This window comes from Dromaius novaehollandiae, chromosome 1 (assembly GCF_036370855.1).
Source record: "Dromaius novaehollandiae isolate bDroNov1 chromosome 1, bDroNov1.hap1, whole genome shotgun sequence".
Classification (NCBI taxonomy): Eukaryota; Metazoa; Chordata; class Aves; order Casuariiformes; family Dromaiidae; genus Dromaius; species Dromaius novaehollandiae.
In genome coordinates this window covers 195,015,416-195,043,214 of record NC_088098.1, presented here as the reverse complement: position 1 = coordinate 195,043,214, position 27,799 = coordinate 195,015,416, and the positions used below count along the sequence as shown (strand labels likewise).

The window sequence follows — 27,799 nt, the reverse complement described above, 5'->3', positions numbered from 1 at the left end:
GAACTGGTCCCCTAAAATACCTTAGGGTGCACTGATAGTGTCTTAATGCTTACCTATTTCAGAGGAGCCAGATACCTGAAAAATCCATTGAGATTGTTGTGTTACTTAGCTGAGATTGTAATTTATAATCCAAGAATTAGCTGTCAGGGTGGCCAAAACATGAAATTTTGTCTGTTGATGAGATTTCCTATCCATACTTGACATGGGGACTTGAGCAGGGGAGTTGGACTAGATGATCTCCAGAGGTCCCTTCCAACCTCAACCATTTTGTGAATATTCCTGGTACTGCACTTTCAAACTTAAACAGGGAGGTAGACTTCTTTAAAGTATTTAGGTACTTAAATATCCTGCTTTTTCTCAGATACTGAAAATGCCCCAAGCGCTTCTGTCTTTTTCACAAGTGTCCCAGTTCCTTGTGTCCTAGATACTTCTCTAGGACTTGTAGGAGAAAATCTAATCTGCTTGTTAATAGTTCACCTGTATGGCAGCTAAGCCTATCTGACAAAAAGCCGGCTGGCTAGTGATTATTTAGAAAATCTTTTTGTGGCAAATGACAAATACCCAGTATGCCCAGTAGTTTAAGTGTCACCACAGGTTATAAAAGTAGGTAACAAACATTGCTTTTGCTTTGTTTTTTTTTTCTTCTCCCTCCTTTGCTGTAGATTATGTTGTTTCTTTTCCAGGATGAACAAACTTGACTGTCTGCCCAGATTTGCAGCTATCTCTAAAGGGAGAAAAATGTTAAGCTCAATAGTGAATTTGGAAGTTATGTGTTGGCACTGTCTGATGTATTATGGTATAGTACAGTATGCTGTGGTGCAGTGGCTCAGGTATGGCTCCCAAGAAATGGAATCCCCATATAGAAATCCAGCTCATTTTACTTGGCCTGGAGCAGAAGCACCTATTGACAGTGATCTGCTCTCTGAGAGGTGAATTCCCACTATGGAGCTGTAAGTGATGTCGGGGCTGGGTGGAGGAAGTGGAGAGGAGGTAAGATCCGCTAAGGTCAGTCAGTAATAGCGGTAAGGTGCTTGCCCAGGAAGGCTAAGGATGAGGCTGCGACAGCCAAGGCAGCAGTAAGGGTCACTCTGAAAGTGCAGCTGCAGGCTGCCTGCGTTCTGGAGACTTAAGACTAGGTAGTTGTGGATGCAGCCCTTGTATGGAGGAACAGGTTTGACTATTATGTCGTGAATACAACACTGTTTTTCAGGGCTGGTGACAACCAAAAAATACCAGATCAATTCAGCTAAAGTTAACATACTGGTTAGGCCTGATGCTGGGAAGACTAGTGTCTGTCTGGCTAGACTATGGTGCTCTGGTTATAGCCAGCAAGATTGGAATCATTAAAACTGTGACCTACCAAGGCTGTACAGATGAGATAAACCTTTAAAAAAGCTTAGAAAAAAATCTGTTTTGCTTTCAGAACTTCAGTGGGATATTGGATTCTTAGGTATGGATACTCCATCTCTGTTTCAACCCTTCTGTTTTTACACAGCCTCAGCTATTGCCGCTCATTATCAGAATATAACAGTTGACCAGTGTTTTTCAACTTTTTAAGGTTCCCTTGCTTAATTAGAATATTTGGGTAGTCAAATACTCATCCTAACTACATAGGTGCTTAGCTTATGGTGATTAAGGAGATGGTTTGGTGACAAAAAAGTATCTCCTGTGGATTTTTCCTTTATTCATCAGCATGTTCAGGAACTTCAGCTAACTAGGTGCTCTTACCCTCTGTGATAGTTAAGGGCTTCTTTAAGCATGGCCACATGCTGACATGGAGAAAAAAACAATCTTCATGAGCTGATTAAACTTTTTAAAATTTGTTTTCTTATTTGGTACTGAGCGTTCTATGTTGTGGTTTCTACCATGGCTAAAGTGTTAATAAGAGTGTTAGGAAACTGAATTTGACATGGGAAGTAGTAGGATCTCATCTGCTACACCAAGCTTAATGTAGGCAAACTGTCATGTGGTAGAAGTAGAATGACATTAACATCTGTACAGGGAATATTACAGTTATAAAGCATGACCTCCAACTAAGAAGACTGGCTCATGTCCCTCTAGAAGGCCAAAATATCACAGAACATAACATACAAATCCATTGAGTTCTCAGGACTTCTGCTATGTTGCTGGGGCCTGAAAGATGTACAGAAGATCTGCTGGGATAGTAGAGTCACTGTTCTTTATACATAATCTTCATATTATAATATAAACAAACAACAGAAAAAACAGGAAAACTTATCCCAGCACAGACAGGCAACGTCTAAACCTTGCAATTAAAAATAAATAGGCCTCTATTATTTCTTTGGGGACTTCATGTATGTTCTCAATTTTCCTTTGTGGACTGAGCTGCATTCCAACCCATGCTATCTCTTTCTAATCTATTTGGAGGCTGCCTATGCCAGCCTTACTGCAGCTGGCATACTGTAACTCTAAGCAGTTGGCTCTTACGATATTATACGATGGATATGCTGGTCAGTCTAAGCTTTTGTACCATTTCTCTCCCTCTTCTTTATTTCAGAAGGCCTTTAATGAGAGCCAGATGAGATTAGAGTTCTTTTGATCTTGAGTTCCAGACAGAGTTTTAAAGAGCAAAGATATTATTTGAGATCATTTGTTTGTTCCAAAGAAAGACCGAAGTTCCTATCAAATCATGGTTCTCGGGAAATATAAATTCACTAGATAGCTCCAGTAGTCTCCCTTGCTGTCCAGTGTTGTGCTGCAGCTATTTTAACACTGATTTTTATATTACTATATATGTTATCACCGTATGATATTTATTTTCATTTACATATACATTCTGCAACTTGTGAAAAACATGCTCATATTAAGTGAAATGCCGTGGGGATTTGCAAGCACAGATATTTTTACTTCTGTATATAATATGGGATGTCAAAGGCTTATTCAACTATACAAAGCAGTAAATGACAGATAATAGATAACACATTCAATATGTAAAGTGGCCAAGTGTTTTCATTTGGCTTTTTGTCTTTTCTGTTTGTATAGAAAGTATTAATGTTACTCTTGCTTTATAGCTTGATCTTTGTTAGTGCCTTGTCACCCACAACTGATCCTGGAGAAGGAAATAAAAGAGGATATGTCACCAAGGTGGCAGTGTAGGCAGTCTGAAGCATAGCAACCAATGGGCACCACTTTCTAAAGGTTTGACATCTGACCTGTATTGTGCAGAGCTTCCCTAGCGTGGGGAATATCCAATTTAAACAATATACACAGCCCCTTGAGTAAGGCAAATAAACGTTGCTTGCCAGATTTTGCATGCTGCTTGATAAAAGCCTCAGCACTTGGCAGACTAATGTGACTCTTCATGGCTCTGCCTGTGTATCAGCATACTAAGACATAGCGTAGCATGGATCCAAATCTGAGTGTAACCAAGGGGGAATCATGTTTTTTATCTTGCTCTCTGACACCCCAAATAAGACTCTTATCCTCCAAAGTAGCTTTTAAATCTAAAAGGAAGGCTGTCCTAATTCTTTTCTGGAATCTTATTTCTTTAATTTTGGCACCTAATAATAGACCTAAGCAGTGTGCTTATAAAACATGGATTAAAATGGAACAGACTTTGCTTCTGAGGTTAATTTGAATTTCTCAAAAATTAAGTGACTGTGAATTTTTGTTTTGATTTCTGAGGAACTGCCATAACTGTCTGATATTGGTTAAGCATTCTCTGGATTAAAAAAAAAAAAAAAAACAAACTAAATAGTACAAAATTGGAGAAGGTAAGTTAAAAGTTATAGTACCAAGGTATCATAAACTTTTCAGTTTTATTCATTTAAATGTAGCACAGATATTTTAATCCTTTCACTTAAAACCAGCTGAATTGTCTCACTGGAAAACATGAAGATTTTAGGAAAAAGAACACCAAAGCTTTATTTACTTGATATTTAAAAGACTTATTATATCAAAGTAAGTGTACTCTGCATGTTTTAAATTACAAAATGGGAAGTTTGGTAGCATTCCAGTAATGTTAAGCCTTAAGTGTTCATGAATCTCAAATACTTTAACTTGATTGCTTGTGTGTTTTTCCCTGTTGCTTAGACACAGGAAGTCTTTTGAATAAGAAAAAATCCTGATCTGATTACAGTGCAAAACAAATCTCATGTAGATGTCCAGGTGTGCATCAGAAATTGAAAGTAGTGAAGAATTAAAGGGAACAGTTTTTACGTCTGGAATTTGATTGCATAAATTCTATCATGCCTAAGTGTAATTAATGAAATAAATGCACTTGTAAATACAAAAAGACTACAAAATAAAGATAGGGTCCTGATTTAAAATAATATTTCAAAGAATGATTTTTTGACTGGGTTGTGTATGTAAAATCAAAGAAATTGAGCATTATTTTTAAATATATGAAATGGATTTAAAAATGAATACAAATGAAAATTGTTGAAGGTTGGTAGAGGAAGAGTGGGGAAGAAGAAAAGAACGAAGTCAAGCTATTACTATTTCATCTGATAGCAAACCATCTGGCAATATGCTGCCAAATCATTATGTATCATTTATATGATTCAGTGCTAATTAGATGTGCAGGGATTATGCAGGCTCCTTGTGCTTCCAACATTGGTAGAATGTTTTAAAATTAACACTTGCAATATTAATATGACAAGTATTTGCTATGAATTTCTGGCTCCAATTCAAATGTATTTTTCACTAGAAAATGTCCCAAGCATTTCCACATTTTGACTTTTCAATGTGAATCAAAACAGTGGAGTAAAAAAAAAACCCACTCTTAATTAAAAAGACCTTTGTAGGGACACAAGGAAATTGATTTCTTTCTCAGTTTCACTGCCTTACTGAAAGTATACCATGATTAAGCAGAGTTAGGCCTGAACAGTACAAAAATATAGATAATTAGATATAGCTAAACTATAGTTTACAGCAAACATGCTGTTTTTAAAGAGCTAGCCTTTATTACATCTGTAGTTAATCTTTCTGTTATAATAAATCTTGAAAGTGTGTGTGCATGGTAATGTGTGTATGTATGCATACACAAGACCAACATTTACTTTTTTTTTCCCCCTAAAAGGAAGCTAGTATGTATGTTATTTCTCTGCTTGCATGGTCACAAAGTAAGCAATTGCAACAAATACACTAAGTGGAATATTGCAAGAAAGTTCCTTTTTAAGATTTATAATGTATTTATAGCTATATTTGGAATAAATAAGCTATTATAAATATATGCTTATCTTAAACATGCTGCCACAGAAATCTGTTAATAAAATGTATTTTGAGAATTTAAAACTTCAAAATGACCTCATATAAAGCCTAGAAAATCCACTGGATAAAATAGCAAATATTGTAAACTAAAAATCAGCATGCTGAAAAATTACTAAAACAGGTCAAATTGCTCCCTTCTTGTTCAAAAATGTCACTGAGGTGATACATACAAGGCTTGTGAAAATCATTCTTTGAAAGAAAAAGATTGAATATGGGAATTATGGGAACTAAGGGCCTATGAAAGGAGCTGTTTTTCTGTTCTCCCCCCCCCCCCCCCCAGGTGACTATAAGATTCAATCATAAATCCATGGTGAAATTAAGGTAACACAGTCCTTGGTTGTATAAAGGACTAGCAGGTGTGAAGAAAGAAGTAATATAATCTATTTAAAAAAGTTTATCTGAACACACTACTAAGGAGGAATAGAGATCACCACAAGGTTGCTTCATGTGATCTAGATACTGTATGAGTGTGATTTGTTAAGTGTAGTTTCTTGTATTTGCATTTGTAAAGAATTTGGAAGACTTGAATATATCTCAGATAACTGCTGGAATGCTTTATAGCTTAGGGAACATACTCTATGAAGGATGAATATAAAAAGTATAAATAATCCATTGCTAAGATTTACTTACAGACTTTACTTTTTTCCTGTGCAGGTAATTCTAAATCTCACTTACTAGAGCATTTTTCATTTTAGACATAGTGATGTTATCCACTGGTAGGAGAATGAGAACAAAACTAAAAAATGAGATGCAAATGTTTACCAGTAACTGTATTTAACAGTCTCCTGGTAAACTTCTTGAATATGATTAACTCTTGTTTGAAGTCTTTAGTTATGGATAGCTGCATTTCTAAAAAGTTACTGTCCTTTGAACGTGGCCTAGATTCATGGATCAGTGGATGAAAACTGTGCTGTCATGCAGGAGAGTGGATTGAAGTAGTATCACAGGAAAGTCTGCACTGTTTGGAACATGCTAAAGACTGATCCCTGTGGGTGGCTCAGACTGAGTGGACCCAAAAGGTGAGGAGACTAAAATAATGAGGCAATAATGAAGATGCTGGTAAATGTATTTTGACAGCTTGTCCAAATTCACCTGGGTGTGAATAGTATCCATTTTGCAGAGAATTCAAGCTGAAACAAAATATCCTGAAACAAAATAAGTAAGAAATATTTACCTATTTTGAAATTTGCCAAATCTGTTAATTTTATTTCTGAGCCAAACCTATAAGAAATGACATACAAAACTGATTATTGATCAGCATTGTATAGGTTGCTTTTTGCATGCTATTGGATCAATAGAGAAACCTAAGTTTATATATAACTGCTGGACATTGGGGGGCACCATAGCCTTGCATAAGCCACAGTATAGATGCGTTTTAGCTTAGGTTTTACAGTGTTGGGCCAGCTTTTTTCTTCCTTCTAGTGTAACTATATAAGGCAAGTCAAAAAGCAGAAGTAGTAGTTGTGTCTTTCTTTTTTTAGCTTGCTTTTAAGTAATCATATTGCTCTAAATGGTAATAGGTTTCTAACCAAGAACTGATGTTGCTTAGCTTAAAGAATTTTTCTTTGATTTCAAGTTCTAATCTACAGATCATTTCTGAGGCTCTTGACAGAAACATGTGCTTTACAGCCAGTCTGCTTTAGTGTAAGTGTCTCAGGCAGCCTGTAGTGAAGCTGTGCATTAACGTAAAAAGCAGGAATTGTACCTGTGTGGTTTATTCTGGTCTTTGGTTTAAATTCATTTCTGAATTAAGAGCTGCTTTGTGTTGGTGCATACATGGCTGACATACTGAATACCATTATATGCTTCTGTAAACATGAAATTTTCACTAAGCAGTTTACCTTTAATATGTATTTAGGTCTTTTTAATGGGATCTTAATCTCCTTGCTGGCAGGCACACAGTTTGTTCCAGATCAGAAGCTTGTATGTATGCCACTTTCAAATTTATATATATTACTGCTGTAAAGCTTATGACAAATACCTCATTTAGCTACTGATATAAATCTTTTCTGGGGACAGTTAAAATAATTGTACAGATAAAAATATTCAAATAGTCGAAAATTGAAAGCCTTTTGCCGTTAGATTAATGAAGTAAACTGACAGTGATTGCATTTGAAAACTGATTGACCATTATACAGTGTTTACTACTGTGGGACAGAATGAGCAAGTGAAAAGGAATACAGTGTTTGGAAACTTTTTAGTTTGTCTGTATTTCAGGCAAAATATGCAAGTATGTTCACTAAAGATACCACAATTTTAGCATAAATGAAAATCTGCATAAAAATACTGTTTGTTATTCTTAGAAAATGTTGCCATCCAGAAAGATACCAGAAAAAATGACAGATCGTGTATTACCCAGTATGTCATAAAACTGTTTATGAACCTTCTATATGCAGAATTTTGCACTGCAAGCCTTGTAAGGAACATGTTTGTTCGAGTCTGACCAGATTACAAAATGCAAGAGCAGATGATTAAGTCACATTTCTTGGTTATCTATTTGTAGTGCGTAATCTGATCAGATGTACCTGTTTGCACCACTCTAGATCTGATTGCAGTACAGTTCTGCAGGTTCAAGGTATTTCATTCTTCAAATATTTTAAGCTTCTGATGTAACAGATAAGTCCAGTTTTAGACCTGAAAAATGGACAGAGGCAGCAAATATTCTCATTGGGGCAACCAGTGAGGATCAGTGATTTAACTTTAAAAGAATCCCACTTTCTTTATTCTGTTTAGTGGAAAAAGAAATTGAGCAGAAATGATAACTATTTGTCAAGTGCAGAATTATTATGAAAGAACTTATCTCTAGGCCTGTGAAGGATAAGACAAGAAGTAATATCCTAAAACTAGAACGAAGAAGGCTTAAGTCAAACATCAGGCAAAGCTTCCTAATGGTGAGGAGAGGTAAGTACTGAGGTAGATCTCTCATCTCTAATGATGGAGATTTGAAATGTCTGTCAAAATTGTTTAGATACAGTTCATTAATCCTTCAGAATGGAGCTGGGAAGGAGTTAAGAGGAGTACTAGGGACTGTGGTTCAAGAAGTGGTGTGCTGGATTGTATCTTTTTTTCTTTTGGTACTGGCTACTCAGTTGATTCTGTACCTCTTGACACTCATGGAGTTTGGAACTTGGTGTCAAACATGAACTGGAAGTCAATGTCTTGAAAAAATGAAAGATGCTTTTGATTTGTGCTGTCTTACTGTTTTGAGAGGCAGCATAGGTCCTGCTGTGAGCACTTGTGAATTAATGACCTTTTGAGATTTCTTCTAAGTTCTGTGCCCTCTCCCCTCCGTGATTTTAATATTGTAAATTCTGGAGTAGATAAAGCTATTGGAAACAATTTGTATTTCAAACTTGCCTAGGTCAGATCAAGATGTCTGATCTGTTATAGTAGTTTCACTGCCAAATAATAGTGAAGAAAAGAGAAAATTCTTACTAATTTAGAGAAGATCACTGGCAGGTTTTTACAACTTGTTAGGTAAAATTCAAATCGGTGGCTTTCTGCACTGTCTACACAAAGCTCCAGTTACTGAGGATTACTGTGCATCTCAGGCCTTTTCTCAGGATTATAGTGTTTTTTGTAGTGGTATATAAAGTCTTGTTACTGCTGTTAAATAGTATATAACATACTGGGCATGTCCACAGAGCACTTTTTTCTGAAACTCAGCATTTTTGATTTAGAACTGTATGTTTTATGCTAGCTTTCTTCTGGCAGTATTTTTCTTTATGGTTTTGCCATCAATCTCCTGAACATCTTTTGGCTTTGGCATTTTTTTTCCTGTATGTTCCCTTGACATTGCTATATATGAATGATTCTGTACCCCATGTGATGTTTGTGTTTGTGATCCAATTCCACTTGACTTTCCCTATCAAAAGCAGAATGAAATGGTCTAAAGGGAGCAATTGCTGATGGACATAATGTAAAGCAGTCCTGAGGCTAATGCAACTATATTCAGTGCAGCCTGTTCTTAAGTGACACCAGGCAGTAATGGCTCCAGTGGGCCATATCATAGCAGAGAATTTTGGGAATGTGGAGTGCTGTGGTCCCTACTGTCAGTTTTGCTCATCTGGTTGACTGTCCCAAACCCTGTTGCTCCTTACCTCAGGTACCATAGAGGCAGACAGCCACCTTCAAGCTAACAAGATCTGGATGTAGAAATGCTTTTTGGATGTAATTAATACTGTTCTCGTAGCATGAGGTTTTGTTCATGTCAGGGAATGGTGACTTAACTCATGGGCTAGGATGGTTGGCCAGCTTAGCATTGAATCATTTTACCTTTAATGACTGGTCGTTCTGCCCAGTAATGACTTTAAACTGCTATTTTGCCAAAGTTGGGGCCTCAACAAGTGGCAAACACCAAACTCAATGGCAGGAGGCAGTTTACAAAACCAAAATATAGACTGATAATGTCTGTAGGTAAGTGCCAGATAGGTGTCACGTCACTTTTTTTCCCCCTCGTCCCTACCATTTTAGAATCCCAGAATAATTTAGGTTGGAAAGGACCTCTGGAGGTCATCTGATCCAACTCCCTGCTCAAACAGGGTTACATTTGAACTCAGATAAGGTTGCTCAGGCTCCTATCCAATTAAGTTCTGAACACCTCCAAGAATGGAGATTCTTCAGCCTTTCTGGGCAACTTGTCTCAAGGATCATCTCTATGATCTCCCCCTCCCCTTATATCCATTGGAATTTCCCTTACTACAAATTGTGGCATCTTACCCTCTTGCTGTGCGCTTCTGAGAAGAACCCCTGGCTTCTCCCCCATAGTACTTCAAGAAAACAATTGGAATCTCTCATAGTATTTTTTTTTCCTCTAGTTTGAAAAAACCCAGTTACCTCAGACTTTGCTAGTACATCATATGCTCCAAGCTGTTAACCATCTCGGTGGCGCCCCACCGGACTTGCCCGGGTTTGTCAGCCTTTCACTTGTACTGGAGGGCCTCTTATTCCAGGTGCAGTCTCACAAGTAACAAGTAGAGGGAACTAGTAACCTCTTTGACCTGCTGACTGTATGCCTACTAATGCAGCTTGTTGTACAGTTGGCCTTCATCACAAAGGGGCTGTGCTTTCTCTTCAGCTTGTCCACGAGTACTCCCAGGCCCTTTTCAGCAAAGCTGTTCCATAGCCAGTCCCAGCCTGTACTGTTACATCAGTCTATTCTGCCCCAGGTGCAGGACTTAGAGCTTCATGAGGTTTGTCAGCCCATTCTTAGCATGTTGAGGTCCTTTTGAATGGCAGCCCTGCCCTCCAAGCTGTTGACTGCTCCCCCCCAGTTTGGTGCCATCCGTGCTTCGTCCTGTTGTTCAGGACAGCGATAAAGAAGGCAAATGGTTGTCTGTGTGGCCCAGAGTTGTTGGTGTGAAGACAGCTACTCTTTTTTTTATCATTCTGTATTAGATATCTTCAGATATCAGGGCAGAATGTAACACTATGATGTCATCATCAAAAGGTTTTTGGGGTGCTGTAAGAATATCCCATGTGTCCTGGTTTGAAGGCTGTTTGAGTAGCTAATGCCAATGCTTTTTCTACAGATCTATAGATGAGGTTTGTCAAGTCCCTTTAAGGAAAACATAAACTATTTTGAAGTAGTTAACATAGGTACAAAGTGAGAAAACTGTGCTTAATCTTACGTTACAATTCAATGTAGAGACTTTTCTCATTCCCACTTAGCAATGAGTCGGGATTTCCAAACCCTGCTTGTGCTGGGGCATGATTGTTGTACACATCTGAGCTGGTTCACAGGAGAGCTACTTCAGCTGAAGAAACTAGTCCTTATACTCCTACCTTTGCTTGGAGTGTTTTTAATCCAAATGTAAATCACCTCTGCTTCTTGGTTAATGGCATTAAAAGTTGTAAAGCAGATAGAATGCGGAGTTGTAATGCAGAAGTCTAACTTGTCTGTTCTACTTCTGAGGGATGGTGGGGTGTTGGCAGTCTGTTTGGGGTGGTTGTTTGGGGTGGTTGTTTGGGGTGGTTGTTTGGGGTGGTTTGTTTTTTTGCTGCCACAGTGGGATGGCATGATTCTTAAGACAGTTCCTGCTGAACTGCCACACTTTACAGTGCAGGTGTAATAAAGTAAAACAAAACATATGGACACCACCTGTGTGAAGTGGGACAACATGAGGCAGTAATCCCAACAGCTGATCCAGCTTAGTCTACTAGTCAACACCTGAGTCAACACCATTATTTGCAGAACATCAAATCAACAGAAAAGTACTGGGACAAATTCAGAGGATAATAATTGACCATCCACTGCAGACTATTTTCTCCTTGTCACTGTGACTGAGAAAGGTAGGTGACTCTTTTTGCTACTTTGTATCTTTTCTATTAGGAAAAAGAGCAGGAGAAAGTGGTCAATAATGCCACTAAGCTCTTTAAAATATATGGAAGCATTCTGTTCCTGTGTATTTTTGCTCTCTTAAATCCTTTGCTGTGCATCTATATTCTCTGGATTGACGAGGTAGTATTTTCATATATTGATTAAAAAATCACTATCAAGTAGTTTAGGACTAATGCTTTGTATTTTCAAATAGCTGCAGTTTAGCAAGGAAAATATTAAGAGCTCAGATATGCTTGGTATAGGCAATTCTGTGTCAGATGGAAGCAGCAAGAAACAAAAGAGGAAAGTATCAAGTCTGACAGTTCTTTTTAGCAAGCTGTTCATTTGACCAGAGGAATGGGCGATATGCCCATGGCTTATTGAAACCGAAAAGCTTTCGTCTTCTCTTTCCTTTTGCTGGTATTACCCTTGTTTCTCCTTGACTGTGTGCAGTCCAGAAAGTGTAGAAAGATGCATAAATCATCTTCCTCTCATCACCTGACAGTCTCAAGAAATCAAAATAATGCATTTTCTCATAATTTTAACTTTGCAAGTATTTGTCTGCAGATACTAATCCTGCGAGAGCTTATAATATAGCTTTTCAGGAATGCTGGGCTACAAATAATGTATAACTGAAACTGCCTGTCAATATGACATAAGATAAAATAATTTCAAACATTAAATTCTGAACCTAGATGAAAGTAGTAATCAAATGATTTAACCTTAAAAATGGTCTCATAAAGCAAAATTTGAGACAATACCGAGCTTCCAAAAGTAGAAAAGAACTTTACAGTTGCACATAATTGCATATTATGAAATAATAATAATAAGGATAGTAAGATGCCTGTCACAGGACACTGGCAGTCTGAATCCCTTCAGTGATATGGTAGCTTAGTACTATAATTTTCAGGTAGACTGCATAGATCTTGTAATAGATTTTTTGGCAGATTAGAGGTATTATAGTAAGTGAGAGAAAAGCCAAAGAGGAGGTAGTAGTTTAGGAGTACAGAATGACTAAAGGCTACACACAGTGACTTTGCAGAGAGAATAAAGAGCCACAGAGAGCATCTGAGGATGTTATAAGATATAATCAGAAAAATGTCTGAATCAATACAGCAGGAAAGAAGAAAAATCAGATTCTGTAACTAAGCTATGAGCCTGTGGGAAGGAGGGATGACAGTTATTGACTGAAGTAGAGAAATGAGTGGGAAGGAAGGCTTCAAGAAAGGGGAAAAAAGGAATTTAGCTTTTAGATTCACCTTCCAAAGTATTCCAGATCCCAAACCTGTATTTCTTTCACACAGACCTGTTGATTTACAGCTACTGTATATTTTAAAGCACAGATTTAAGAAGCATGAACTTGACAACGCTGCAGCTGTAAGTTATATTTATGCTAGCTGAATAAGGCTAACCATTTTAGGTTTCCTGCTGTTTCTTTAAGGTTTAGGTTTCTTTAAGAGTGTGTATTTCAGAAGATAAGACGTTTGGAATCTGGCTGTGTTGAGGCAACAGATTTTCAGTGATGCTTACAAGAATGATCCAGTCAGAAATTTCAAAATGTGGTCTGCGAGAGATACTGAAGTACTGACTTCTAAGCAGCTGTCTCAAGGCACTCTGGGGATCTGTTTCATGTTCCACAATTTGATAGATCTCCTGTTTCTCATGCATGACTTAAATTGTAATGCTTCAAAGATGTTTAAAGTACTTGCCCCTGCCATTGCTGAGTACTCACAGTCTGTGCTGCTTGGACAGTGCTATCACAAGCCTCAGAAAATGTTACATGGGAGATTTTCTGTGTTTCTGTGCTGGATCACAGAAAGGAGCTTGCCCTATGTGCAAGGAACCATCTTTGGTCCATGTTTATAATCCTCTAAGAATCTGGGAACAATTACTTTCTTCAGCATGTCCAGTGTTTTTCCTAGTTTTTATTCTAAAGAGCATGTGATCTAATAACAGCAATGTCAATCACATGCTGAGGGTCAACTAGAGAGAAATTGCTTGAGTGAATTCTGTGTCCCTGGGATTCTCTGCTACAGCCCCAGACCAGTTCTCTATAAAGCTTGGATGGAATAACTTGAGACTAATCTAAATGTGGAGTCCTCAAAATTTTAACTAAGAGCAAATGCTTCCTAGATTAGTCCAAGAAGGAGAGAGAAGAAGCTCAGACTATGTTGTGGGCTGCTCACAGAGATTTCACTAGAGAGTGCTGATCTCCCCAAGTGGTTTGGTTGTCAGGTTAGATCATGCACCTGAGCTCATGCTGTGGTTATATAAATCTTCAACAAGATGGGGCAAGTCCCAAGTTAAGTGGCTCTGACTGAGTCACATTCACACCATTTAGGGCTTGCCACTCTACTGCAAATTTCTCCTGAGAAAAGCTAGAGTGGTCCAAAAGGACCAGGGAGTAAAGTTAAGAGTGGAGCAATGTGGACTATCAGGGCTCCCACGCTCAAGCTCACTGCCTGGCACTTAACATGCAGATGTGCTCCAAGGGTATTAACTGACCATGCATGATTTTAATAGAATGGAACTGAACTATTCTGCCAAGCAGCTGAAAGCTGGGAAACTCACTGTATTCTACAGATGCATATTGTGATTCAAAAAGTGATTGTGTAATTTTGAACTCATTTTGAGTAGTTGTGCTGACTCCAGCAAGAGTATTTGTAAGCTTAAAGTTAGGCCTATGCTTACATAACTTCCTGAGTAGGACAAAGCAGCCACTTTGAGGTAGAGCTGTAACAGAAGTCAAGTCTTCTGATTTATACACCTATCTCTTTGCCAAAAAGGCCTTCCTGCCCCATCCATTTCAAGAAACCATACAAATACACTGTCATTCCTGGATTAGTTCAACATTTTTCAGACAGCTAACATAGCAAAGTAGTTCTAGTCAGCTTCTCAAACTCACTGATTGCCCTTGTTTCTGGTTCATGATTTCCCTTTGCTTCTCCCACATAGTCTTTCTATAGGAATACTTGGCCTGTCTAGGACACAGCCTTCTGGCCGTCCTGAACCACGATTGGGCTGCCTGCTTACAAGGGGAGGCCACCCGTGAACCACGTGCTAGCCCAGCCAGGCTCAAAAGGACTCTTGTCATCTGCCTCTAAACTCCCAGTGTTCCCTTTTCCCTTGATACTTGGAGACTTTTGGGGCTTTTTGGCTATCGGAACATTTTGTTCAGGGCTAGAATGGTTGGCTATCCCTTGATTTATATAAGGGAATGAATGAACAAAACAGCCTAAATGGCACTGTTAGAATGTAAGTAGCATTTATATACATTGTGAAGGTTTATCTTTATGCTTGATAAAATATAAACATGAGGACAAAATAAATTTGATGTGCATAATCTTATGCATCTATCTGACAGCGTCTCTTTGATATTTGCAGTCTCCCTAGATAATTTGAGAGATGGCACATCAATAATGCTACATTTGAATTATTTATTAACATACGATCTATGTAATACTAGCAGGAAAGGAAGTGTGGTGTTGCTCTGAAACTGAGTATTCCTTACCAAAAAGTTCATTATTTTCATCCTGTCTGCAATGGAAAATCCCCAATAGGGAGGGTAGTTAGAAAAACACAGTCTGAGTTTGTATGCATAGTAGAATTCAAGAAAAAGATTTATTTCCTCCTTCCCCCTCGTAGCCCCAAACATAAGATGTAAAACATTTTAGTGCTATTTTTCTTAACAGTTGGAGAGCGTTAGGTTTCATGTAAGAGTTCCTTATTTCTAGTGAGTGCAATGAAATTTCTTGGATTTGTGAGAAACCAAAACAATGGTTATATCTCAACAAAAGATTTTTTCCTTACTGACTTGCTAAGTGGGAAACATTGACATAGGTATATCTTAATCATTGTAAAGTGAGAAGTTTCAAGTTTAGCCCAACTTCTGTGGGCATGATCTTTGATTATAAAGTATGTGTATACTTGTAGAAACCACCGCAGAGTAAAGAAATAGGAGAAAGGCCAGGAAACATTCGTGAAATTTATAAGGAAAAACAATATGATACATTTGATACACATGATATTCAGAAGGATTCACACCTTTTATTGTGTGACAGGTATAGAAATGAAAGGATTACTGAACACTTTTTTTCTGGTAATGCACATGCACATAAAATCAGAGAGAAACACAGTATGAAAGTTTCTGCTTAATTTGCAACAGAATGATTATTTTTAGGCCAGTGAATCAGAATGTCAGCAACAAGAAATTGTTGTGTAATGCAAATCACAATCTGTGGCTGCTCACGCTTGTGTCCTGTTTTCCCTTTCTCTTCAGTCCCCTGTAATATAAAGCAGATAGATGAATAAATTAAATCTAATTTCCTAAGGAAATCAGGCTAATATATTTCCGTTGAGATAGTTTTTAAGAAAAGTGTGAAGTCTAGCACCAGGTTAAAGTGATGTAGATGTGTTTGCCTGAACTTGCAGGGAGAGTGAACATTTATCACTGTGAAAAGATTTCCATTCATCTTCACAATCACCTCTCTGGCATACTTAAGGTACCCTATTGAACACTTCATCTGTCAGGAGAAAAATGCAGTCGACCTAAAAGCTGCAGAGCTTTTAGGAAGAGTCCAAGTTAGGTCCTGTGCTGCTGGCCTTACCGGATTTAAAACATGGGAAGCTTATAGTTTGCCTGTATGCTGAACCAGTGAGAGAATAGTGGACACTGAATGACTAGGTTGGGAAGAGGGGACTGTGTGTGCAGGAAACCTTCTTTGGGTGTTTATGAGGAAAACCTGCACATACAGATCTAACTGGAATTCATGTGTATGAGTACCCACCTACCTAGGGGTGCTAGGTGTTGCACTCAAAATATTGTTTGGGGCAAGAGGAAGCACACCTTGTAAGTAATGCCAAGAATTTATTGTTAGTATAATTGAAATCTGAAGAGTCTAATCATTATTAGTCTAGATCTAATTGTCACAGAAAAAAAAATAACAATGCAGTTAAATTATTGTATACACACTTCTTGGTTTCTACCCCTTTTCCTGGTGTTATGCTTACCCTTTGACTGTTCCTCTAAGGTCAGTAGTTTAATTCTGGCAGTGGAGGTCAGATGTTGTGGTGATTTGTCAGCATCTGGAGGATTCACTGGGAGGAATAAGATGTTCATGTTGATGACTCATTCTTCCTCACTCTAGCATCTGCTTGGGGTCTTTTTTCTATGTTTGCTAACATGCTTTTACACCTTAGCTCTTTCTTCATTGATCTGCAGGTTCATGTTACATTTGAATTTACTGTATATGGTGCCTTCTACTTATGTGAGATACTACTTTGTCTCTTTGATATGCTCCTAAAATCAGTTTTCTCCAGCTGACCATTGGTGAGTTGTTTACAGCTACAGGATCTCCAGTGCCAAGACTTTGCCCCATCTCGTATCTCGTGCCTGTACTCCTCTATGCTGCATCCTGTGCCTCCACTTTTTTAGGCATCTGCTATCATACCAGGCCTGTATTTCTGTACACTGCATCATTGTGCTAGAGTTGTAAATATTTAATTCTACATAGAATAACTTCTTGTTACTGCTGTCTATGTAAATGGTTGTACTACACAGAGATAAAACAGAAGATACAGAGAAGATACAGAAGAACAGAGATAAAATACACCTGGTCAGTTAGAAAAAGTTCAGGCAGAACAAGCCTGGCAGGCTTCAGTCCTGAGGCCTTGCAAATTCAGTACAAAGCTTATGGCCTGTTACTAGCAATGGCATTACTGTATTGCAGGGCTACCTGCTTACACAGGTAGTTATGAACTGACTCTCTGAAGGTGTTACCTATGCCTTTCAACTGGTTGTCAGGTATGTTTTAGAAGTATACCAGGCCACTTACTAATTTGGATCAAGAGTGCTGGATAACATTTGACTGTCAGTGTTTAAATTTGCTTGAGAGTGGAGGATGATGAAGCTAATAATTAAAAAAAAAAAAACACTCGTCTAAGATCCTTGTTCGAGGACTTGCAATAGTTATTAATTTAGCATTAAGAATTAAAGACATTATTAATAGTTTTTGGTAATGGATGCTGGATGTTTGATAATGAATATGGAGAGCTATGCTACTGAGGATTATTTAGGGTTCTTATGTTGAGTATTTAGTTCATGGCCATAAATGGGGATGTGTTACATTATTCATAATTTCAAAATTAAATTAGATCATTTTATATTGCAGCAGTATAAAAAGCTGAATGGTGTGTGTTGATCTGGGGTGTCTCCAGGGAACAGCTGTGTTGCATGTGCTCCTTGGGACATACACGTTAGCCTCTGGTGGCTTTCAGGGAGGTGGAGAGGGTGGATCGGGGTCCTGGCTTGTGTGTGAAAGCTGAATGTCGATGCTGCCCTGATGATCCCTGCGGGAAACTGGGCTCGCAAAGGTGAGGGCTGAGTGGGGAGGAGGGCTCTGGCTGTCAGGGGCCGAGCTGGGGAAGGCAGGAGGGCCGGGAGACTGGCCGGCCGGGCCAAGAGTTGCTGGCCGCAGGAGCTGCGGGTGTCCCTGGGGCGCTGGCAGCGGGGAAGGCCGGGAGAGGGCGCGGGCAGCGCGGCGGGCGCCGGCAGGGGAAGCGCGGGGCCGCTGCCGCCCGCTAGATGGCGCCGCGGCCAGCACTCCGCCTCCCCCCCCTTCCTGGCGCTGGCGCGCGGTCCTGCCGGAGGAGGGAGCGGGGCTGGCGGCCGCGCCGCCACCAGCCGGAGGCCGCTTGCCTGCGCTCCTGCGGCAAAGGCGGGCGGCCGGGCCCCTCTCCTCCTACCCCGCTCGCCGTGCGCCTCTGCGGCCGTTTCCAAGATGTCTCGGGAGCCTGGCTGCAGCCGCTGGCTCCTTCTGGCCGCTTTCGCCCACCTCTTCTTCCTTCTTCCACCGCTCCGCACCCGGGGTGAGTGACCGCGGGACGGGACGGGACCCCGCGGCGACCCGGGACGCTCTGCCCTGCGGGAAGGGGGACGGAGGGGAAAGGGCACGGGACGGAGCCGGGGTGGCGCTGGAGCCGCGGTCGCTGCTTCCTCTCCGCCTTGTCCCGCCCCGCGAGGGGAAGCGGCCGGGCGGGCGAGGAGGAGGCGCCCCTTCCCCTGAAGTTTGTTAGCGGTCTGGGCTGGAGGGCGCCGCCGCCCGCGGACGGGGCAGCGCGAGCCCCTCGCTGCGGCGGCCGTTAACGGCCCGCGCTGGGACCCGCTTCCCGCCCTTGGGGACGCCCTGGCCGCGCGGTCCCGCGTGCGGGGCGCAGGCTGCGGGGCGCAGCCGGGGCGTTGCGGGGCGGCTCTGGCGGGGGCCCTCAGCGCGCGTCCAAAACCCTCCGGCTGGCTAAAACCCACCGCCGAGCGACTCGTACTCGTGTTTGGAGTAGCTCCTTGCTGCCTGCGCGGATCTTACGAGAGGCAATACCGCCTGGTTAAAATGTCAGCAAAAAGAAGAAAACACCGTATTCTACAGACGTTTTTAATGCGTCTTGGTAGGTGGGAGAATATTACAAGAGAAGGTTTAGTAGCGTGTCAGCAGTCAGATCACGACAGGATCTTGGAGTTCGGAGCTGTTGCGGCAAATGTATAAAATGGAAATAATGTTTACATCTATTCTGTTTCTCATTGTTTGCATTCCTGAATGTTGGCTTCTCTGTCGGCATAGGCTTGCTGGTTTGTTCTCAGCCTCCAATTTCCTTCCACTAGCATGGCACGTGGGTCAGAAACCATGGAGGCGAAACCTAATACAAATACAAAATCCTGTTTTCAGGAAAAAAAAAAGTGATACTTCGATTTTTCTTTTGTAAGAAGTTCTTCATTTCAGCCATGCAGCTTGACTTTTGGAGGAGTCCTAATACCTGCTGTTCTTCCTAAAGCTGTATTTCATTCTTCTGGGTGTGAGTAGTTTTACCCCAGTGTTTCAGCAAGATGCTGTACCACCCATGAGCTTGAACAGGTTGTCATCATGGTCAGAGACAGCAGCTCCGATCTTTCTCTGTGTGTGCGTGTATGTGCTTTTATATAGATAGATGGACAAGTTTAGAAGGCAGCAATGGAAAAGCTTGGGTTCTTGCTTGTGCAGTTGTCTCTAGTTTAGTGTGTCTTGCTTAATGATTGCATAGGGTTTGTTCACTTGAAGCTTGTTGCAGTATCGGGACTTTCTTCTACTGTATTTAGTATCTTTTTGTGTTAAAGTCCTATCTTTCCTAGATACCCAGTGCTTTTGAGATGGCAAAAATAATAACTTTGCGAAGTAATCAACTTTGCTCTTGGAAAACAGAAATCATTTGGATTACATTTCATAGAAGAAATGTAGTTCACGTCGGTTGGTTGAATCATGTCATAAATTGCAGCTTGAAAGTGGCAGCTTGTAGAATGGGAAAATATATTCAGATAATTTTGTTTGGTCTGACTTTCAGAGAATCGGAAGGGATAATGGTGGTGCTTGCTCTTTTAATAATTTTTTCTATCTACCTTTCATAAAGATACTGGTATGCACAACACGTTTAAAAATGTTTTAATGGTTTATAGTGGTGATTTTAGCTGTCTTTTTCCCCATATGTGGCATTAACTTAAAGATACTAATTCAAGGATCAAAATGGGTTCCTTTTATTGTGTCAGATGTTTCAGATGCTGGAAATCATGCTTGCATCACTTCCCCCCCACACACGATAAATCTGCACATCTTCATTTTAGCTGGCTAGATCATGGTCTTTGAGGTGGATAGAGTAGCAACAATGAAAAAGAAATGGTATAAAAACCTGCGTGTAAATATGTAAAACTAATTTATCTGCTAGTGCTCCCAGGCTGTCTCATTAGAGGAGATCCTATCTTCTTGACTGACAGTGGCAGTGCAGATGTTTTCTGGAATCATGTCTATACACAGACTCCTGTTCTTTGAAATTTTGGGGAAAAAACTCAAACAACCCTCACCAAAACAAAAGTAGGCCAAAAAAAGGTGAGCAGCAAAAAATTAGTATAAATATGCAGAAATTCTATTTCAAATGTTTAATGTACTGTGCATGATGTAATGGCTTTAGTTATTTGAAGTAGTTATTATTAATCATGATTTTGGCATACGTAAGTCATGGAATCATAACTTTTTTTGTAGCTTATTTAAACCAGTCCACAGCCAAGTGAGGTAACTGGAATGACTCTGGGTTCGGTCAGCCTTGAATCAGACCTTTAAAGAGGAAGATGTTGGAAGTGCTGTCTTTCTGCCTCAAATGGATTTTAACTACGAAAGCAAAAAAAATTAACTCCTCTGTTTTTAATGTCTTCTTTTGCACTTAAAGGACATGTAATCATAAACATTTGTAAGTTGTTTACACTTGAAAGGGCAATATTGAAAAAATGGTTACCTGTACATTTGTAATACCATGTTATAACATTATAAATATACATTTATACAGTATATTGTATTTTTAATGCTGCAGTATTTATTTCCACTTACCTAATTGTTTGTTGGTCCTTATTCCTGCAGTTCAGCTGCTGAATAATGAAAATAAATGATTGATTTTTACTTTCTAGTAAAATAAGCAAGTCCACTTACCAAAATGTTCATGGAAATAATGAAACACTTGAGAAAAATAGCAATTGAGACTGCTTGTATTACATTCTCTGATTAAGTTTCCAGTTTTTGTGGAAATGGATCAAAAAATGTTGGCTAGCCTTTTCAGTTGATTTTAATCCTCATTTCAAAGGAACTAAACATCAGATTGATGAAAACAGAAGTGTACAGTCTGTGTAAAATTTCTTTCCTTACTTAGCTTCAACTGTTGAGCAGTTAGCGAAAGAAGGTGAGGACTGGCAGTTAACACGTTCACCTTCTTCATGCTTGTACCAAATCATGTGAATAGCTACTTGTGCCCACAAACTTTAAGTATACAGTTCTATAAATAATGAAGTGACAAAAGTAAAATTATAGGTTGCATTTGAAATAGTTCCTTTTTGTTTTTTCTTTTTTAGATAGCTTTATTTGCAGGAAATCCTGCAGTTAATCATTAGCACTTATGTTACTGTGGTATCTACAGAGTTTGAAAGTTTACCAGCTGACCAATTTCTTCTTGTAATATTTTTTCTTTGTCCTATAATAAGTCGGTGGTCCACCTGAGGTGATTTTTTTTCATGCAATACAAACATAAAGGGGCTGGAGGAACTTCTGGATTTGGCAAAGGTACCTCCAACTCTGGAGACAGATGTCTTTCCTAAGGAATTCTATACTGAGAGAGAGCTATAGCAGTTATTGGAATTAGTAATGATATTTGGGCAAGAAAAATTGTTAGTTTAATATAGTCGCATCTGATAGCTCTCGGTTCATAGCCAATCCATCTTTGTGCTTGTGTATTATACTCACAAGAAAGAGATCCTTGCCACAGAGAGTTTACAGTTTATACCTATGTTGCACAACTGATTGGTCATGAGCTGTATGTAGTTAGAAGAATTTTGCTATTGGTGGTCCACTCTTGAGCACACCTTTTTCAGGGCTCCTTGGGGAGTGAATTGTGGGTGGATGGATTAACCTAGAGGTGACCACTTGCTCCCAGGCACTAGATTTCCTAGCTGCCCTGTGATCCTCTCAGTTTCCAAGTGGTATGCCACCTGAATTCACCAGATTCTTCTCGTTCTAGCTTTCTCCTGAGAAATATAGATGATGATAGTTATTTCCAGGCCAAGAGATCAGATTGCTTTACCTTAGAGCAATTCTTCCGGGCCACGTCCTAGGAAGGCTTGAATTTACCATGCTGGTACATTCCTGTCTACTTCTGAAGAGTGCTTTGCTCAAATCCGATTATATTATGTGAGCGTAGCAGTTTGCTAGTAAGGTAGTAGAGGTACGGTGTTATATTTGTTGCTAAAATAAATTCATATAGTCTGCCTGACTGAAAAGTTTGGTCAAAACTCCTAAGTGTTTTTTTCTTTTTTCTTTTTTTTTTTGTGCTGTCTTCAGGCTGCTTAGTGAGTGATTCTTTGGTAGTTCAAAATAACCTGAACAGTTCTTGCCTGTGTTAAATGTACTAGTCGGAAAAAGTCTTCTAGACTATTTAGTGTAAAAGATGCCAAGTCATTTTAATATGTTTATCTGTTGGAAAAAAAAGGGGGCCTGCATGTCTGAAGTCACTGGGGATAAGGATAATGGTTCATAGAGAGAGGCTAATGTTCATCACAACTTCAGATTTCAGTTTGTCTAGCAAATGGTGTGTGTGAGTGTTGGGTTTGTATTGCGTTTGAGGGAACTGCAAAAAAAAATCACTTTTAGCCCGGCGTATTGAGTCTACCACCTTCCTTAACAATACAGAAAGACTGATATCTGAGATGGTCCTGGAGAAAAAACATGCCCAGGAGGGCCGGTCAGTTTTCAGGGATCGTCTCCTCCAAGCTCAGGAATGGTCCCTCCCTGTGTGCAGAAGGTCAAGCAAGGGTGGCAGGAGGCCTGCTTGGATAAGCAAGGAGCTCCTGACAAAACTCAGACATAAAATGGAAGTGCATAAGGGGTGGAAGCAGGGACAGATGACCCAAAAGGAATATAGGGATACTGTCCAAGTGTGCAGGGATGGGGGTTGGAAAGCCAAAGCTTACCTGGAGAGTTGAATCTGGTCAGGGCAACAAGAAGGGCTTCTGCAGGTGTGTCAGCAGCAAAAGGAGGACTAGGGAAATGTGGGCCTGCTGCAGAATGAGAGGCGACCTGGTGACGAAGGACATGGAAAAGGATGAAGTACCTTCTTTTTCATGGTCTTTACTGGTAAGACCTGCCATCAGGAATCCCAGTTCCCTGGGGCTCATGGGAAAGTATAAGCAAGGAAGACTTACTGTTGGTGGAGAAGAATCAGATTAGAGAACACTTAAGCAGACTGGACATACACAAGTCCCTTTGACCTGATAGGAGGCAGCCATGAGTGCTGAGGAAGCTGGACGTTGTTATTGCAAGGAATTTCCTGAGTACTGGAAGAAAGCAAATGTCACTCCTATCTTCAAGAAGGGCATTTGGAAAACCATTTCCAAACATATGAAGGACAAGAAGGTGACTGGGAGAAGTCAGCGTGGATTTATGGATGGGAAATTGTGCTTGATCAACCTGATAGCCTTCCATGATGCGATATGTAGCTTGGTGGATGGTGAAAGAGCAGTAGGTACTGTTTATCTTGACTTCAGTAAGGCTTTTGACACTGTCTCCCATAACATCCTCATAGTCCAACTGAAGTACAGACAAGGTGAAGGGGCAGTGAGGTGGACTGAAAACTGACTGAATTGCCAGGCTCAAAGGGCTGTGATCAGCAGTGTGGTGTACCCCAGGGGTCAAAACTGGAACCAGTACTGTTTAACATCTTCAGTGATGACATGGATGGTGGGACAGAGTGCACTCTCAGCAAGTTTGCAGGTGATGCAAAACCAGGAGGAATGATTGATATACCAGATGGTTGTGCTGCCATTCAGAGGGACCTTGACAGGCTGGAGAAGTAGGCAGAGAGGACCCTCATGAAGTTCAGCAAAGGGAAATGCCAAGTCCTGCACCTGGGGAGAGAGAACTGTAGGCACCAATACACGTTGGGGGCTGACCACCTGGAAAGCAGCTTGGCAGAAAAGGACTTGGTGATCCTGCTGGACAGCAAGCTGTTCAAGAGCCAGCCCTTGCAGCAAAGGCCAACAGCATCCTGGGCTGCGTTAGGAAGAGCATTCTCGGCAGACTTGAGAGAGGCGATCCTTCCCTTATACTGAGCAGTGGTGAGGCCACCTCTGTCCAGTGCTGGGCTCCCAAGTACAGGAGAGATGTGGACCTGCTGGAGCAAGTCCAGCAAAAGGCCGCGAAGATAATTAAGGGACTGGAGCATCCCTCATATGAGGAGTGGCTGAGAGAGCTGCGACTGTTCAGCCTAGAGGAGAGAAGACTGAGTGGGGATCTTATCAATGTGTGTAAGTATCTCAAGGGAGGGTGTAAAGAGGAAGGGGCCAGACTCTTCTCAGTGGTGCCTAGAGACAGGACAAGAAGCAGTGGGCACAAACTACTGAAACACAAGAAATTCTATTTAAACATAAGAAAAACATTTTTTACTGTAAGAGTGGAAGAAGTTGCCCAGAGAGGTTGTGGAGTCTCCATCCATGGAGATATTGGAAATCTGACTGGATACGGTCCTGAGCAATTTGCTGTAGCTGACCCTGCTTTGAGCAGGGAGATTGGACTAGACAATCTCCAGAGGTCTCTTCCAACTTCAGCCATTCTGTGATGTGAAGATGAAGTAGGTCATACAAAAAAACTTCCTATAGGGCCTTTGTGCTGTCAACAGTATGGTATGAACTAGGTCTTTTTTTCCTGATTATCTGAGTGATGTTTGATTTGTTTCAAGGTTCATGTGCATTAACATTTTATCAAGTTTAGAAGCTGTGTGACATGGGTTATTTAATATTGTGAGAGAGGCAGCATCTCTTGTCAATCACAGTTATTTCAGATCTCTGAATGCAGTTCCCCAGTTGCATTTTAAAAACAAAAGCCTGAAAATTCTACTTACATTGCAGTTTTGCAAATGAGCTGAATTTACGAGGTGATGATACTTCAGTTTAATATTATGTAATTAATACATATCCTGGAGGAAGGGTGTTTTGTGTTGATCTTAAAATTATGGTTGTGTCAGGTGGAAGATGTGGATCTGGTTTGCCTAAGAGAAGCTATTTCTTACCTGGATCTGTAGCTACTGTTATGCTGAAAGCAGTTAGACTGTTGTTCAAAGAAGACATTCAAGACATGACAGCCACCCTCAAGTATGACACAATTTTGTCCAAGCTGCTGTCAGTTTCTGTAGTTCCAAGTGAAGCTTTGATAACCCAAACTTTAACCTAAAAGACAGAATGGAGTGCAAGTCTCCCATTTGGTAGCATGTTGTGCTGTCGAGTGAACTACTGGAGTGGACAGATGTAATTTTTCTTTTCTTTTCTTTTCTTTTTTTTTTTTTTTAAGTGGGATGTAGTTGACCTGAAGCCAAGATAAATTGGCTTTGCATCGAAGAGTGATCTTTTCAGAGATGGGTGGGAATAGAATTGTCAGGCTGTAAAAGCATAGGTTCCCTAAGAACAGGCTGCCTTATGTTCAAAAGGATTATCGCCAATATAGTATCATTTAATGTGAAAAATTACTTAAATATTTTTTCTATCTGTGCAGAACTTTGTCAAGTATGAAAATGAACTCCTGTAATTTGAAAAAAATTGTCTGCTTTTTCTTTCAGCTTTTGCAGTAAATATAGTTCCTGAAGGTGCAGAAGAAAAGACTGAGCTACCAGTGCTACAGGTACTAAATTCTAATAGCCAGAGCAGCCACATTTTTATGGAGATCTTATAATCATCTGGAAGAGACCAGAGCAGAAAGTTTAACATCTGTGACATTGATTAGTTTGGTCATTGACTTCAGTGAGACTAAATGTCATGCAATGTCTTTCTCTTCCGTGAGACACATGAGACGCCTTTAATGGGACACACATTACACATGACACTACTCTTCTAGTATTACTAGCATCTTAATTTATCCTTCAGATTCTTAGAATTACTGAAATTCTACCTATCGATAGCACCTTTGATTCCTTTCTTACATTGGGTTTTCTGATTTATGTTGGTTTATATTAAGAGAATTTTTTGAGGTTTTTTGTAGAACAAAATAGTACTTCAGAAAACAACTTAGTTTCTTTTTCAAAAATCAACTTAAGAGTACATTAGAAACTTGCAATAAAAAAACTTTGCTATTTTGAAGTTTTTAGAAGTCAACAGTGCTATCACATGCTGTCCAAAATATTATTCCTTATTATTCCAGAGATGTTTTCCTTTCTTCTCCATTTTGTTAAATATACTATACACTAAGAAGAAAACGAGTCTTTCTGTTAAATTAGCTTTGTTACATATTGCTGTGCAAATCATGGCTCAAGTAAACCTGGTATATGGAATCCCATGTTAGCAGACGAGAAGAACTGCTGGTCAGAGCAAGCCCTACTGTTCCATTAAGCAACATAATGGGTATTAGGCATGTGTCAATGTATGTTCTTTAACAGACTTCTGTGTGTGTATAAAGATATGTATTCGTGTGTGTTTAAAAATATATACATATGTATATATAAAGACAAATTTGAGAGTAAAATCGAGCAAAAATACTGCAATTAGTCAACAGCAGAATCTATAAAAGCCACTTATATCTGGTCATCTCGGATCAAAATATAATAAAAGTATTGTCAAAGGTATGTTTCTTAATAGTTTTTTGTTTGATGACTACTGTACTTACACCAATTTTCATAAATTAAAAGTAATCCCTCTTCAAACTCTTGATCTGCTATAGTTTATCTGGCAGGCTAGAGGATACGTCATCCTGTTTTCATTACTTCTAAATAGCTGTTTATCAAATTCCAGTACTGTTTCAATCCAGCATAAATGTTTAATTTCATCACTCTTAGATCGGATATACTTTATGAAAGCTTTCCTATTATTTTATAGTTTCAGAAGCTTCTCTTGGATGAAGTCAGAGGTGCCTCCTAGAACTCTTCAGGCTGAAATCCCTTTTTGTCTCTGTGTGTGTAACAGAAATGGAACAGGCAATAATTTTAAACAGTAGCCTAAAAAAATAAAAGTAATTGTCAACTATGACCTGTTTACTGTGTATACCACAGAGCACATAACTTGTCTGCATGCAAAGTTAATCTCATCATGTTGATTAGGCTATAGGTTAATTTAGAATGTGGTAAATCATCTTATGTTGTCATTTGGCAGTACTGTGTATAGTCATCAAGATAACTTAAGTCTTTAAAGACTTTTTTTAAACTTTGTTCACTCAGTCAGCAAAAAAGGGCCATAAGCACTGACACAACAGTCATTCTGAAAACATTTTGCAGAGGGCTGACCAGGAGGTTAGAGAGCTGTGCGTTTAAAATAGTGTCATGAATTGCAAAGGGAACTGGGTATCTGATTTTGTTTATGTGCAAGGAGTGTTCCTTCCTGGTTTGTGAGGAAGTGCATGTATATTAAATAGATCTGAAACTGTGAGGATTGTGCAAGTGATTTCTACTGATCTGCCCAACTCAGCATTAAAGTCTAGTTATTTCACCATGTCAGTAAAGTGTTAATTTAGTTATTAGATGGATACCTTTTCAGTTATATTTGGTGTCTGTGATGCATTTGGTGTATTAAATGTATAATTAGCTATTTTAATGTTAAAGGCGTAATGGTTACTTGAATCATTTGAATATGAAGATTGCTATCTAAAATAAACATCTCATTTGAACACAGGGACAAGGAATTGGACAGTTACTTTTTATTCTAAAACTAAATGTACA

General features: G+C 39.6%; 1 protein-coding gene and 1 long non-coding RNA gene across 3 annotated transcripts in view; one reads left to right on the top strand and one right to left on the bottom strand.

Annotated features, from left to right (window-relative positions):
- Positions 1-15,387: 15,387 nt before the first annotated feature.
- On the bottom strand, positions 15,388-18,409 carry LOC112988409 (uncharacterized). Its single transcript, XR_003260530.2, has 3 exons — positions 18,296-18,409; positions 16,562-16,648; positions 15,388-15,834 (listed from the first exon to the last, which is right to left on the bottom strand). It is a non-coding gene; the product is annotated as an uncharacterized LOC112988409 (long non-coding RNA).
- B3GLCT (beta 3-glucosyltransferase) overlaps positions 18,290-27,799 on the top strand; it is a 66,788-nt gene continuing 57,278 nt past the window's right edge. The window contains exons 1-2 of one of the 2 annotated variants that reach the window (XM_026108921.2): positions 18,290-18,418; positions 25,715-25,776. In XM_026108921.2, coding sequence (XP_025964706.1) covers positions 18,331-18,418; positions 25,715-25,776 — 150 coding nt within the window. In that variant the 5' untranslated portion in view covers positions 18,290-18,330. Of the gene's footprint in view, positions 18,419-18,570; positions 18,992-25,714; positions 25,777-27,799 lie in introns of those variants that run through there. The other variant, XM_026108922.2, reaches the window with a different exon arrangement.